The sequence below is a fragment of the Oncorhynchus clarkii genome, chromosome 32 (genome assembly GCF_045791955.1).
Source record: "Oncorhynchus clarkii lewisi isolate Uvic-CL-2024 chromosome 32, UVic_Ocla_1.0, whole genome shotgun sequence".
NCBI classification, from domain to species: Eukaryota; Metazoa; Chordata; class Actinopteri; order Salmoniformes; family Salmonidae; genus Oncorhynchus; species Oncorhynchus clarkii.
The window spans coordinates 24,309,750-24,322,743 of record NC_092178.1 but is presented as its reverse complement, the minus strand read 5'-3'; the positions used below and the strand labels follow the sequence as shown (position 1 = coordinate 24,322,743).

Sequence of the window (12,994 nt, the reverse complement as noted above, 5' to 3'; positions counted from 1 at the left end):
GGAGAAAGAGAGAGAGGGGGAGGGATAGAGACCAGGAGAGAAAGAGAGAGAGAGGGGAGGCGAGAGAGACCAGAGGAGAAAGAGAGAGAGGGGGAGGGATAGAGACCAGGGGAGAAAGAGAGAGAGGGGGAAGGCGAGAGAGATAGGAAGGGGAGAGAGGGGGAGGGGGAGAGAGGAAGGCGAGAGAGATAGGAAGGGGAGAGAGGGAAGGCGAGAGAGATAGGGAGGGAATAGAGAGAGGGGGAAGGTGAGAGAGATAGGAAGGGGAGAGAGGGGGAGGGAGAGAGAGGGAAGGCGAGAGAGATAGGGAGGGAATAGAGAGAGGGGGGCGAGAGAGAATGAGTCCAGTGCCGTATCCGTTCTTACAGTAGTTGCTCTTTTTGTTCTAGCAGAGTAATATAAACAAATTCCATACACATCTTTGCATATAGGTCATTTATCATTAACTCCATCTCAGATAAGAAACAAACTAATTGGTCACTTCTCAAATGGTCACTTCTTAGATGCAATTCACCTCTGGGAGAATGCTTAGTTATAAAAGTATATAGAAAAGATGTTACGATCTGATGATGTATTCTAAATGGACGAGACAGATTGATGGTTTTTACCAATGATGTCATTAAAAGAAACCAAATAGAACATTCATTGTCTGAATGTGAGATTCTAGACTTCTTGATATTTTAGTCTCTTTGCTCTGATTGGACCCATTACAATCCTCAGAAGACAATATGAGGCTAAATTTACCAGGTTATTACATCATGCAACCCAAGCAGGTTCCAGCTGCACATGCAGATCCACACTTGACTTGACACCATTCAACCAATTAACAGGGAACTGGATGACAAATGTTTCTCCCCTCAACACATGTGAAGAGACACTAAACTCAGGTCAAAGGCCCCCAATTAGATGCTCCCACATTGGACTCGAGCGATTACAACACTGAGGTTATTAGACGATCAAAAAAAAAACTTTTTTTTTTTTTTTAACTGCCTCCAAATAAGATGTCATATTTGGACACATTTTTGCGAATCAAATGTAATGTTATTTGTCACATGCTCAGTAAGAAATACAATTTGATTTGACTCAACAAGCTGTACTAGTGGGTTGATAGCGTAAAAGGCCCTACATCAGTGCTAGACCTTGCAGGGGGGGCATTCATTTGCATTGTAAATAATGACATCAGTTTAGAAGAGGGCACTCCCTTCTCTCCTCTCTCTCTCACACTTCTCTTATATCACAGTGGAGACCAGAAAGACCACAGAGTCAAGACCTCTCTGCAGGGGGCCTGGCATCCACCACTGTTCACACACACACACACACACACACACACACACACACACACACACACACACACACACACACGCACACGCACACGCACACGCACACGCACACGCACACACACACACTTTTGTGCTAAAGAGAATGTGTCCTATTCTTGGGCCCCAGAGTTGTCCAGACTCCCAGCCTCTCTGTCTATTTGGCAGTTAAGCCTTTGTGCTCTGTTCTGCTCCAGGGCTGAGGAGAGGACACTGAAGAAGATGGTCTACTCTAGTCCTTCTCTATGAATGCACCATAACTAGCTCAGTAGATTTAAAGGGAGAGCGCCGAGTCAATCATTGTGCCTGTAGATTAGACAGTCACCCTCTTCTTCTGCGGCTTCCATTCAACCATCTTATTCTATGGTTTCTGTTTCTCTTAAACCACGGTGCACTGCGCTGAGCGTGGTGTCATGTCGTTAGCACAAGCTTCATGCCAGCATGCTCTCTCTCTCTGGGGAGGTTGCTGTTCACATGCATTTGTATCGCCAGGCTGTTTCTCTCTGCAACAACACATTTGCATAGCACGCTCCAGAGCCTACCGTTGTCTGTCTCTAATAGCCAGCTCTGATTTGATTCTGTGACTGTAATCTGAAATTCATAGTGAAATTAATTAGGCATTCAAATTGTAATTTTTAAACATACGGTAGGCCTTCATGAAACTAGACTAATTTATAACATGGAGAATGTTGTAAAACATGAATTATATGTCTATTATATAAGCTATTTGTTGATGAAAGTATTACAGATATGATGATGATGATGATGATGATTGTTCACATATATAGTCCACCTGTATCATAACTCTGTAAGTAGCCTATTGAGATGTTTGTAAAATGCACTCTCTGCTCTCTGTTGATCCCATATCCTTTACTAGCCACCATATTTGGCCCCTAGTAGGCTACAAAATATATAGGGCCACAACAAGTACATGTTCAATCAAAGGAGTCTATGATACATAAATCCAACATTCAAAAACATGTCTGTATCAGTTAATGAATTGTCCAACGTGCGCCAAGTCTGTACTAGGGTCACAAGGCGAGCCAATCGAAACAAAGGATACAGAGACGACAGTAGCTCCACCTCTCCCTCTTTCCAACTCCGCTGGTTGGTTTATACATGTATATAATCCCAGAGCTGACCCAGAAAAGTAACTCCGGTGACGGTGACACGTACTAGAAACTCATCTCGCTCGCTCCACAGTGCACTAATTCGATGAAATACATGTATCTGGAGCATCGCATTTGGAAGTAAAGACGGAAATCCAATACCAGAAGCAGAACTCAATAGAACTTCAGAGCAAGGACAATTAGCTGGTAAGCGTTGTCTAGTGAAGGGACAGTCATTGCAGAGAGAGAGATTGAAATTGAATTGAGAGAGAGAGAGAGAGAGACCGTGTCATATTGCTGAGGGAAGGTAGGAGAACCATTGTTCGGTTGATTTTGTTTTTATTTGCAATTTCTTACGTACCCGATTGTTCAGACACCTGCAATATTGCAGTGATACTGTATAATAAATTACTAAACGATTGAATCGTTTATATTGAAAAATCGAGTTTATTTAAACGGGATTATTATTTTTGTTGTTATGTGGTATACGTTTTTTATTTATTTTACTGTTCAATTAATCCCTAAACGACACGGCTAAAAGCTTTAGCATTTTGATATGTTGTGTAATAATTAGTCTTCAAGAAAATACCTCGATAATTATTTGTTGCTCCCCATTTAGCCTTTTGCTAAATGTGTCATAGACGGAATTAATGTTAAGATCCCTAAATGTTTACGCGTGCATAGCCCAAATACAATTGTATGGATTTTGTCCGACTGTTGACAATACCAATCCACTGTGTTTTCTATCTAAATGATTGAGGTTTTAGAAACGATTGCATCGGATCGTAGTTATTTTTTTTATTGCTAAAGCACAAAGAGGTTTGAACGGAAACCTTAGCGCCAGGGGCACTGGAGTTCATCTTTGGGGAAAACAGAAGAACGAAACACGGAATTCTTTGTTTTCAAGCAGACAGTGAAAAGACAGAGAGACATGTACAGAGCCACACTCCTATGGTATCCAAAGGGCTGCACCATCATATTGTGTTCATGCAGTGATAGAGACACGCACGTTATTAACGATGTCATTCATTTTTAACCTTGCGTAATTGTGCGTGGGAAAATTATGCGTTGATGTGCCATTTTAATTCTGGTGTTACAGAGGTGCCACAAATACAGATTATGTTCTGAATTAATGAATCGTAGGACATTGTCTTTAATTTTTCTTTCCATTGTATTGTTCCCATAAGCAAAAATTGTAATGACCATCTTGTCCATTCGTCACTGCTTAACGAAATGTTTGTAAACGTTGGTTTCCTTTCGCGCGGATGCATTTTACTGTCATAGTGCACGTAGCAACTTATTTATTACTATGTAACTACAGATAAAAATTCGACAAGCGATCCTCTGCGTCCTTTCAACGAAAAAGGTATGGCTGGTATTTCCCACCGTGCAATAGGCTAAATACTGGCAGCGGATACATGCAGTGGGCTATGCGTAATGTTGTTGTGGTCAAAATTACAGTAAAACCAAAGTGTAAATGCCCCCTAAACGTCATCTGAATAGATGTCAAGGAATACTGACTCAACACTGTTTGAAATACTCATAGTATACTGTCTATCGCTATTGAATTACTGTTAAAAGAACAGTCACGGTATAGGGCTGTGTTGGGAAATGTTATGTTCTCAGGGGGCTGTATCGCTCAGATTTATCTGATGATGTAGAGAAAGGGGGATACCTTATCTTCCGCATTTAACCCAACCCCTCTGAATCTGAGAGGCACATAGGTTGTCTTAATCGACTTCTTAATTAACTGTCTTGCTCAAGGGCAGAACGGCATATTTTCCAACCTTGCTGGCTCGGGGATTCGAACCAGTGACCTTTTGGTTCCTGCCCGAATATCCCCAATCAATCCACTTATTCATCTATTCCACTACTAGCACACTACTTTTGCAACTAAAATGCAACATTGATCCTCCTCCTCTGCAGGGTGACAGGTTTCGATGCAAATGTTTTTATACAGAGTCATCATCATAACTAACGTAAACATTGCCCTTCCTCCTGCAGGGTGACAGAGAAGCCATGGCAGACCACATGATGATGCCCATGTCCCACGGCCCTGCAACGGCCCTCCACGGCTACAGGATGGGGGGTATGGGCGGCCCTCCTCAGCAATCCGTGCCCCAGCCTGGCCTCCGCACCCTCCCCAACGGCCAGGTTATGCACTACGGCAGGGTGCCGCAGACCTCCATGGAGGCCGCCATGAGGCAGCGGCCCGGACTGGGGATGGTGGGGCCGGCTGGGATGAATGGTCAGGTGAACAGCCAGGTCAATGGGGCTCAGATGGGAGGACACCACCACCAGATGAACCAGATGATGTATAACCAACAACAACAGCATCAACAACAACAGCAACATCAACAACAACAGCAGCAGCACCACATGCAACAGCCCCAGCACCCTCAGCAACAGTACCACCCCAGTGGGCTCACCTCCCAGCAGCTCATGGCCTCCATGCACCTCCAGAAACTCAACACCCAATACCACGGACATCCACTGGGGCCGGTCCAGGGCCATCACATGGCCAATGGGGCCCAGTACAGAGTAGGGCCGGGTCAGCTGGCCAGCATGCAGCACATGGGTCAGGGTGGGCCAGGTATGGTGCTGGGACAGAATATGGACATAGACCTCATAGATGAGGAGGTTCTGACAGCGCTGGTGTTGGAGCTGGGTCTGGACCGGGTTCAGGAGCTCCCAGAACTGTTCCTGTGTCAGAACGAGTTTGACTTCATTCCTGACTTTGTTTCTATGAAACAGCAGCCAAGCACCGTGAGCTGCTGAGAGATACACAACCGCCAGATGAAGAAAGACGCTGTAAAAACAGGCCGGCGCCCAGAGAAAGACTGAACCACAAACTAGACTAGCTACAGCAGCACATACAAGAGACAGACTCTCTCTCTGTTCTATCTGTGTGAGTTTAGGCTATCTGTCTGTGACCATGTATATTAGGCCTACAGAACACACCTGTGAATAGTAGGCCTACCTGTTTTTAAGATTAATTGTAAGGACAGAAAGAGAGGAGAAAAAAACAAAAGCTTGCTCTGCATCAGGCTGGCATGAGATCTGAGCTCAGTCAGCCCAGCCACAGGTTGGCGCTCTCTCTGACGCAGTGGCCTCTGTCTAATCTGTACTGCCTTCCATCCTGCCTCTGGGCTGCCACCCATGTCATAGTGTCACTGTGTGCTGAGTTCTGTGGGATGATTGTAGACTCATTCAGCAGGACGGGAAGACGAGACAGACAAGCTGAGACAATACAAAGAAAGACTATCTTGCTTCACCTGGGACTACTAGATTCGATCTATGGCTTATAGAAATGTATTTATTTATGAATTCACCCCACCAAGTAGTTAGCGGACATTTGACAAATTGAGTTGTTAAAGAAGTTGGTGGTCTGATTATGAATTAGATTGTTGGGGAAAGAGTTGTTCAAAAAAGATGCCTAACTATATTGTGTGTATGTTGAAGGCTGGTTCTTCAAAACAGGCTCTTCTTCCTCGTTACCTTAACATTTCCTTTAGTAAGAGCCTGGTGTTAGTTTTTTGGGGGTGGATGGGGTTAGTCTCTGATTGGTTGGGAGTTAACTGTGTTAGCCTGGGGATCTGGTTCCTCTTCCTAACATCATCTGATGACATCATCAGAACAACATTCTATTTATCATTAGGCTGCAGTTATACGAAGCAATTTTCACGCCAACTTTGGTAGCATGCAACTGAGTTGCTCCTTGATCGCTTCGTGAAACACCCCCTGCAGTTAATACGCAACTCAGTTGTATCCAGTTGCAACGTTTCAACTTTTTCTACTTGTTGCAAGCAACAGCCAATCAAAACAAATGCTTTTGTCACATGATCCATTCGAAGGTTCAGAACTTCGAGCCACTTGTCATGTCAACAACACATCTGTCAGTGCTGCGGGAACTGTGATCAAGGTAGACAGACGAGACATTTGCCAAATGGTAGCGGTATAATTAGATATTGGCATCAGGGCTAGTTAAGGTTTATGTACATGCTTTGGCAGTCAATACATGTCATTTTTTAAGTGAACCCAGACCTCTGACACGTTTCAACTGATATTTTGTTCCGCATGAACTAGCTCGCTAAGTTAGGTAGCTTAGTTTGTTGCTAGCTTGATAAAACAGTGCTGGCAATTTCATTTTGGCTAGCTAATTAAAATGTACTGCCAGCATTTTGGCTAAATCAATCTTTATACAATAAGCAAAAGGTTGGATAAACTAATAATTTATGAAATCAAGATGTAATGCAGCAGATGGCATTGGGTGAGTTTAGAATTCTCAAACCATATTGAATGACAAAACAAACGCAGCTTCAATTTGATTGGCCGTTGCATACAATTTAAATTGCATTTGAGTTGCTTTGTGTATCAGCCAAGTTGCTTGAAATGATGTCTCTTGCAACCTGCAACTGCAAATAAAGTTGTGTGAAAGTTGCTTGGTGTAACTCCACCTTAAAAACGTATGTTTCCTTGAATATTACATGTCCTCAGTTTAATCACTGGCAAAGTAGTGCAGCACATACACAGTAACATCTCTATAGTAAGAGAAATACAAACACACCATGCCTGTCTTAAAATACTGCTCTGAACACAGAGGGTCAGCTTCTACAGTCAAACAGCTAGATGCTCTGTTTCAGTAGAGTCTTAATGACTACTTTATATTGTATCTCTACTGGTGGGCCGAGGGAATACACTGGATAGTATTTAAGAAACAACACACATAACATAACGGTGGACTATTTTCTGTACATGTCTGTGACTGGCACAGAAAGCAAGGCAGGGGGGAAACTAGTACCTCTCAGTCGCAGGTCATTCCCTGAGTCATAGAGCTCACTTTAGACTTTTAACAACATTTTGACCATTAAAAGACATAAACACAAAGTGTTAGACTGTGAGAAGTACATTCATCTAGCGCTGTAGCTGGGGGGAATCGTAACCTCCACTGAATATTTACTTAGTCATACATTGATGGGAGACCAAGTGAACATTTGATTGAAGTAGAAGTTAGGATTTGCCCATCTGTGCGTGAACATCTTGTGTGTGCAGCTTGCAAGGTTCTTCTTTAATGGGAAGTGACTGAGTTTGGTCCTCGGACTTAAGCTTGGCCAATGTGCTGACTGGGTATGAAGACCTGGACAGTGGAGGCTATTTCAACTGCCTTGAACTGTGGACAACGTTCATTAGTCCAGTCTGTGGACACAGCATAGTGCTAGGCACTACTCCGGCAGTACTTGGTTGGTTTAATCGTTGTTTAAAGCTGCCTCTCTTTACCTGTGGCATTGATTTCATTACCGAAGTGGGCCAAACCCAACAGGGCAGAGCAACACAGACATGCACGCACTCACACACAGGTTGGTTGCTGTTTCCATAGATTTGCTTACTCGGCTGGTTCTCCTGTTTAGATTTAATGACCAGTTCACACACGCTTGTCTTAATTGAGGTCATCCAGCATGACAGCCCCAATGACTTGGTAATTAGAAAACTTGGCACTCAAAAGTAGTGTGCTCTATATAGGGAATAAGGTGCCATTTTGGACACACCCATGGTAATTAGAAAACTGTCTTTTTCTGTGGCGGTGCAGTGTTCTTTCCCCCTGGCCCCTGTGCATAATGATGTTTTTGCAAGGTTACTGCTCCAGTGACTAGTACGAGAACTTCCTGTCCTGTTCTGTTGTTGAGTTATTTGTGGAGATGTCAGAACAGAGAGGTTGGAGGAGCAGTGAGGGGTTGAAGAGAGGATTGGGGGAAGGGGAAAGCTTCCCTCTGTAATGCACGAGTTGTAGTAATCTGTTCCAATACTAGAGCTACACTCACTGGTCTCTCAGCTCTTTTTCTAGCCTGGAATCCAAAGGGAATATCGCTGTATTTCACGATTGTTTCACTTCACTGAATCAGTTAAATAAAATGCATATATTCCGTTTGGATTCCAGGCTACTCTTAACCCCCTCTCTCTCCTGGAGATCTGCCATATTGCTGAGCTCTGAGCACAAACAAACAATGGACAACAGAAATTACACTCATCGTGGCAAAGGCCAACCATGGACATGCACTGGAGCCGATCCAGGGCCAACACCTGGCCAACGGGGCCCAGTACAGAGTAGGGCCAGGCCAGCTGGCCAGCATGCAGTACATGGGTCAGGGTGGGCCAGGTATGGTGCTGGGACAGAATATGGACATAATTACCATATCTAGTAATTTCCTGTGGTCGGATTAGCTGTTACCAGGCTATTTATGGCTAACTTGGTCTTATATCTGTCTAGATCTGGGACCAGGCTTTTTAGGGAAGGTTCACAACCCCTCATGAAAAAGTAATCCATTACAATCTGAAAATAACATATTTTTGTTTGTCTTTTAAGCCTTAGAGGGATAGTAGCCTCTCAAAGTCATTTGATCACAACTATATCAATAATATTTCAGCCTTCTTGTGTATGGTGTCTATGTACTGTAGAATAGAGGTAAAGTTGACATAATTAAGGTACGATTCAAAAATCATTGTCAGATATAATTGTTATTAAAGGCTGATGTTGATGTGTTTAATGACAAGAGATTAGGGTTTATCATCCATTTGACAAACAGGAGTGTTGATATAAGTAGGTTGCCTGGTAAAACCAGACTGAATGCTGGGCTTACCATTAAGTGCAGCATTCAGTCTGGTTTACCCAGGCTAACAAACAGTCACATTATAAAAAGGGTTTGGTTACAGGACAGGCCTGAAGCTTTAAGACCTAGTAGACTGCATGTGAACATTGTGAAAAGAGATGTGATGTCACCACTTTTCCACACATCCGCTGAGAATGTACAGCAGAACGGAAGGCAATGTGGGAGCTGGAGTCTTAAGATGGTGGATACATTTGTGAGATTGTATTGTAAAATCCTTGTTCCAAATTGCCCCACTTCATTTAGGGGTAACCCCCCACCTCCCAACCCACAAAGGCTTTTTTAATGTTATTGATTCTATTTTAAGAAAATGTATTTATTTTCAACAACAATAAAATATTTATTTAAAGAACTAGCCAGAATATGGAGTGTTTTTTAATGTGTATGTGTCTGTCTCTGTGTCTCTCTATGAGTTGATGTGCTTTGAATACTCTATGTATGACTTTGTACTGAAACTTCACCTACTTCTGACAAAGAGACGATGAGTCTGACAATCCCTCTGCTCTGGCACAGTGAGACATCTCAGCAGTGTCCATGTATGGGCTCTATAGCTGTCTCAATGGATATTGATGAACGGGAAACTATCATTAGATGACAATGTTATAATGAACAGGTTTGACAGGTAGTTGTAGTTCATGTTAGGCATCAACACAAAGCAACAGTACAAGTTGAGGCTCATACAAAGTTGCCTGATGGTACTATTTTTACAGGAGAAGCCATGGTGATAATCCACAGACAGGACAGGGGCAGATGATAAGTTCATCTGGTCATAGCTGAGGCTCACCTTGACCTAAATAGTCATATTGTATAACAGAGGAGGCTGGTGGGAGGAGCTATAGGAGAATGGGCTTATTGTAATGGCTAGAATGGAATAAATGGAATGGTAGCAAACATATGGAAACCACATTTGACTCTGTTCCATTTGTTCCATTCCAGGCATTAAAATGAGCCCGTCCTCCTATAGCTCCACCCACCAGCCTCCACTACTGTATAACTGCCTATCTGGGGCCTAGTCCACTCCCAGTCAAGGCTATTCCAAACCATGGTCTGTCATACTGTAGCTGTCGTAAGGACTGTGCTGGAATCAGAGTCCCTTTACCTGCTTTCTGTCCTGATCTTTATTTAGTAGGTTTTAACATTTCAAATGTACAATACCTGCTATAAAGCCCTTATATCAGTCATTCAAGTCAGGTGTTGAGTACCTGTATGTCTGTCTGTCCACCACAGCCCGCATAAGCTCTTCCTGAGTCACCACTCCTATTTTCACTGAAACAGGTGTTGACAGTTTTACTGTAATACACCACAGTCTAACTCTCCTTAAATTACCCTCAGGCTAGTGTAGTCATTCTGAAAAGGAGGATTCACTGCAGTGATGATTCTCAGCCATGTGCATGTGCTCATGTCTGGGTTTCCTCTGAAATGACCCTGTGGTTGTTTGACTCTCCCTGTCTCAGAAATGACACTCCCTCCTTTCGCTCACTCACGTCCTTCCGTTTCTCCCGATGTAACGACCAACCCTATTGGCTCCCTCCTGTCTCACCTCCCTCGCCGCTCCCTCCCTACTCCTTCCCATGTCTGTTTGTCCTGTGAAATGAACTACGCTGATAGCTGTTGACTGTTGACGCTTCCCTTCGCTCTCTCCTCATGATGACTCACCACACACACCTGTGTAGTTGGCTCAATGATTAGATAAGGCCTTGCTAAAGGTAACTGACTGACTGAATGACTGGTTGGCTGGGGTGATCTCATAGGTAGGCTGCATTGATAACAGGCTCATTCTCATATAGTGTTTACTCCACAGGAGGCTGGTGGCAGAACAGGCTTGTGGTAATGACTGGAGCGGAATTAGCGGAATGGCACCAAATACATACAAAACATGGTTTCCAGGTGTTTGATTCCGGACGTTATTATGAGCCGTTCTTCCCCAAGCAGTCTCCTCTGGTTTACTCAAAAGTTTCTTTGTAGGTCAACTTAGATGTTTTCCCATTCAGAATAACGCTTCAGGTCAACCTAGATATGGGTCTTTCCATAAACTAGGGTACCAGTGAGTATTTCCTTCACTGGACACCTTGTTACAGCTGTTGGTAAGTCGTTGATAATAATCTGCCAATTATTTTCACGTCGTTACGTGAAGATATAAAGGAGGAAGATAGCTACTGTATATTCAATAGAATTTACAAGTGGAATTAAAACCTATGTTTAACCTTTTCTCATAGTTGGTGTCTTAACGAATTTGTCTAAATTCGTGTGACATAAAACATGACTATGTAAATTGTCGTTATATCGTATATTAATGAATCATTAATCAGTTAAATTAGACATTGAACGTGAAGACTGTAAGTATCCCGGATCTAGCCGTCGGACAGTATTTTTATAGAGATTTCAGAAGTGCAGTGTAACTACGTAACATTTTGTGTCTGCCTATGTTACGGGGGGGTGAAAACAGTTTTCATGGGCATGCAACTCCCCCGAAATGTACAGTATGTGCTATTTCAAAATGCAAGGCTTCACCGTACCTTGATGCTTAAAACCTATATGACTTTACTTGGTTCTTCAATAATTATGCATGATAGAGTACCATAGTACGAGTCATAATACCCATACTGTACAAACTAGCAGTCAAACAGGGAAATGGTTTGTTTATCCATCAGTAATTATTCCCATAGGGGATTTTATAAACACTTAAAATAAGGTCTGTGTTTTGTGTAGGTTTATCCTGACATGATATTTTGATAACCGTGTAAATCTCTGTAGGACAAGATTAATTTTATCAACATATTCGCCTCTATTTACCCCCCAAAAATGAAAGGCTAATGTGACTATCATAAAGAACTACAAATGCCATAATGATCTGGACGAGACTGCCGAATCGAGGCAAAGGTAACAATCTCTGGATTTAACTATCTAATTTAACTATCTAATTTAAATTTCTTTAAATTGACATTTCTGTGCAAGTTTTAAATTGACACAATACCTGTTAGCAAATGTGTCAGCTAGGGTTGATTTACAGGAGCTTGCAGAAATTTCTAGTTTTGCATGATATCTACTTTGATGCTAATTAGTATTTTCGAATCTGAGAGTAAATAGAGCCTAATATATTGATAAAAGTCAACTTGTCCGAGAGAAATTTACAGTGCCTTGCAAAAGTATTCACCCCCTTGACGTTTTTCCTATTTTGTTGCTTTACAACCTGTAATTGAAACATATTTGATTTGGATTTCATGTAATGGACATAAACAAAATAGTCAAAATTGGTGAAGTGAAATGAAAAAAATAACTTGTTTAAAAAAATTAAAAATAAATTAAAACTGAAAAGTGGTGGGTGCATATGTACTCACCCCCTTTGCTTTGAAGCCCTAAATAAGATCTGGTGCAACCAATTACCTCCAGAAGTCACATAATTAGTTAAATAACGTCCACCTGTGTGCAATCTAAGTGTCACATGATCTGTCACATGATCTCAGTATATATACACCTGTTCTGAAAGGTCCCAGAGTCTGCAACACCACTAAGTAAGGGGCACCACCAAGCAAGCAGCACCACCAAGCAAGCAAGCGGCACCACCAAGCAAGCGGCACTATGAAGGCCAAGGAGCTATCCAAACAGTTGTGGAGAAGCACAGATCAGGGTTGGGTTATAAAAGATATAACACTTTGTACATCCCACAGAGCACCATTAAATCCATTATTAAAAAATGGAAAGAATATGGCACCACAACAAACCTGCCAAGAGAGGGCCGCCCACCAAAACTGACAGACAAGGCAAGGAGGGCATTAATCAGAGAGGCAACAAAGAGACCAAAGATAACCCTGAAGGAGCTGCAAAGCTCCACAGCGGAGATTGGAGTATCTGTCCATAGGACCACTTTAAGCCGTACACTCCACAGAGCTGGGCTTTACGGAAGAGT

At 42.6% G+C, this 12,994-nt stretch overlaps 1 protein-coding gene across 2 annotated transcripts; it reads left to right on the top strand.

Annotated features, from left to right (window-relative positions):
* Positions 1-2,452: 2,452 nt before the first annotated feature.
* On the top strand, positions 2,453-9,440 carry LOC139391864 (cbp/p300-interacting transactivator 3-like). Of its 2 annotated transcripts, none has more exons than XM_071139468.1 (2): positions 2,453-2,632; positions 4,430-9,440. In XM_071139468.1, exon 2 carries the CDS (start codon positions 4,445-4,447, stop codon positions 5,201-5,203), a length of 759 nt encoding a protein of 252 aa, XP_070995569.1. In that variant the 5' UTR covers positions 2,453-2,632; positions 4,430-4,444; the 3' UTR covers positions 5,204-9,440. The 2 variants fall into 2 exon arrangements, with proteins under 2 accessions (XP_070995569.1, XP_070995571.1); XM_071139470.1 differs by having other exon boundaries at positions 2,469-2,732; positions 4,430-9,439.
* The last annotated feature ends 3,554 nt before the right edge of the window (positions 9,441-12,994 follow it).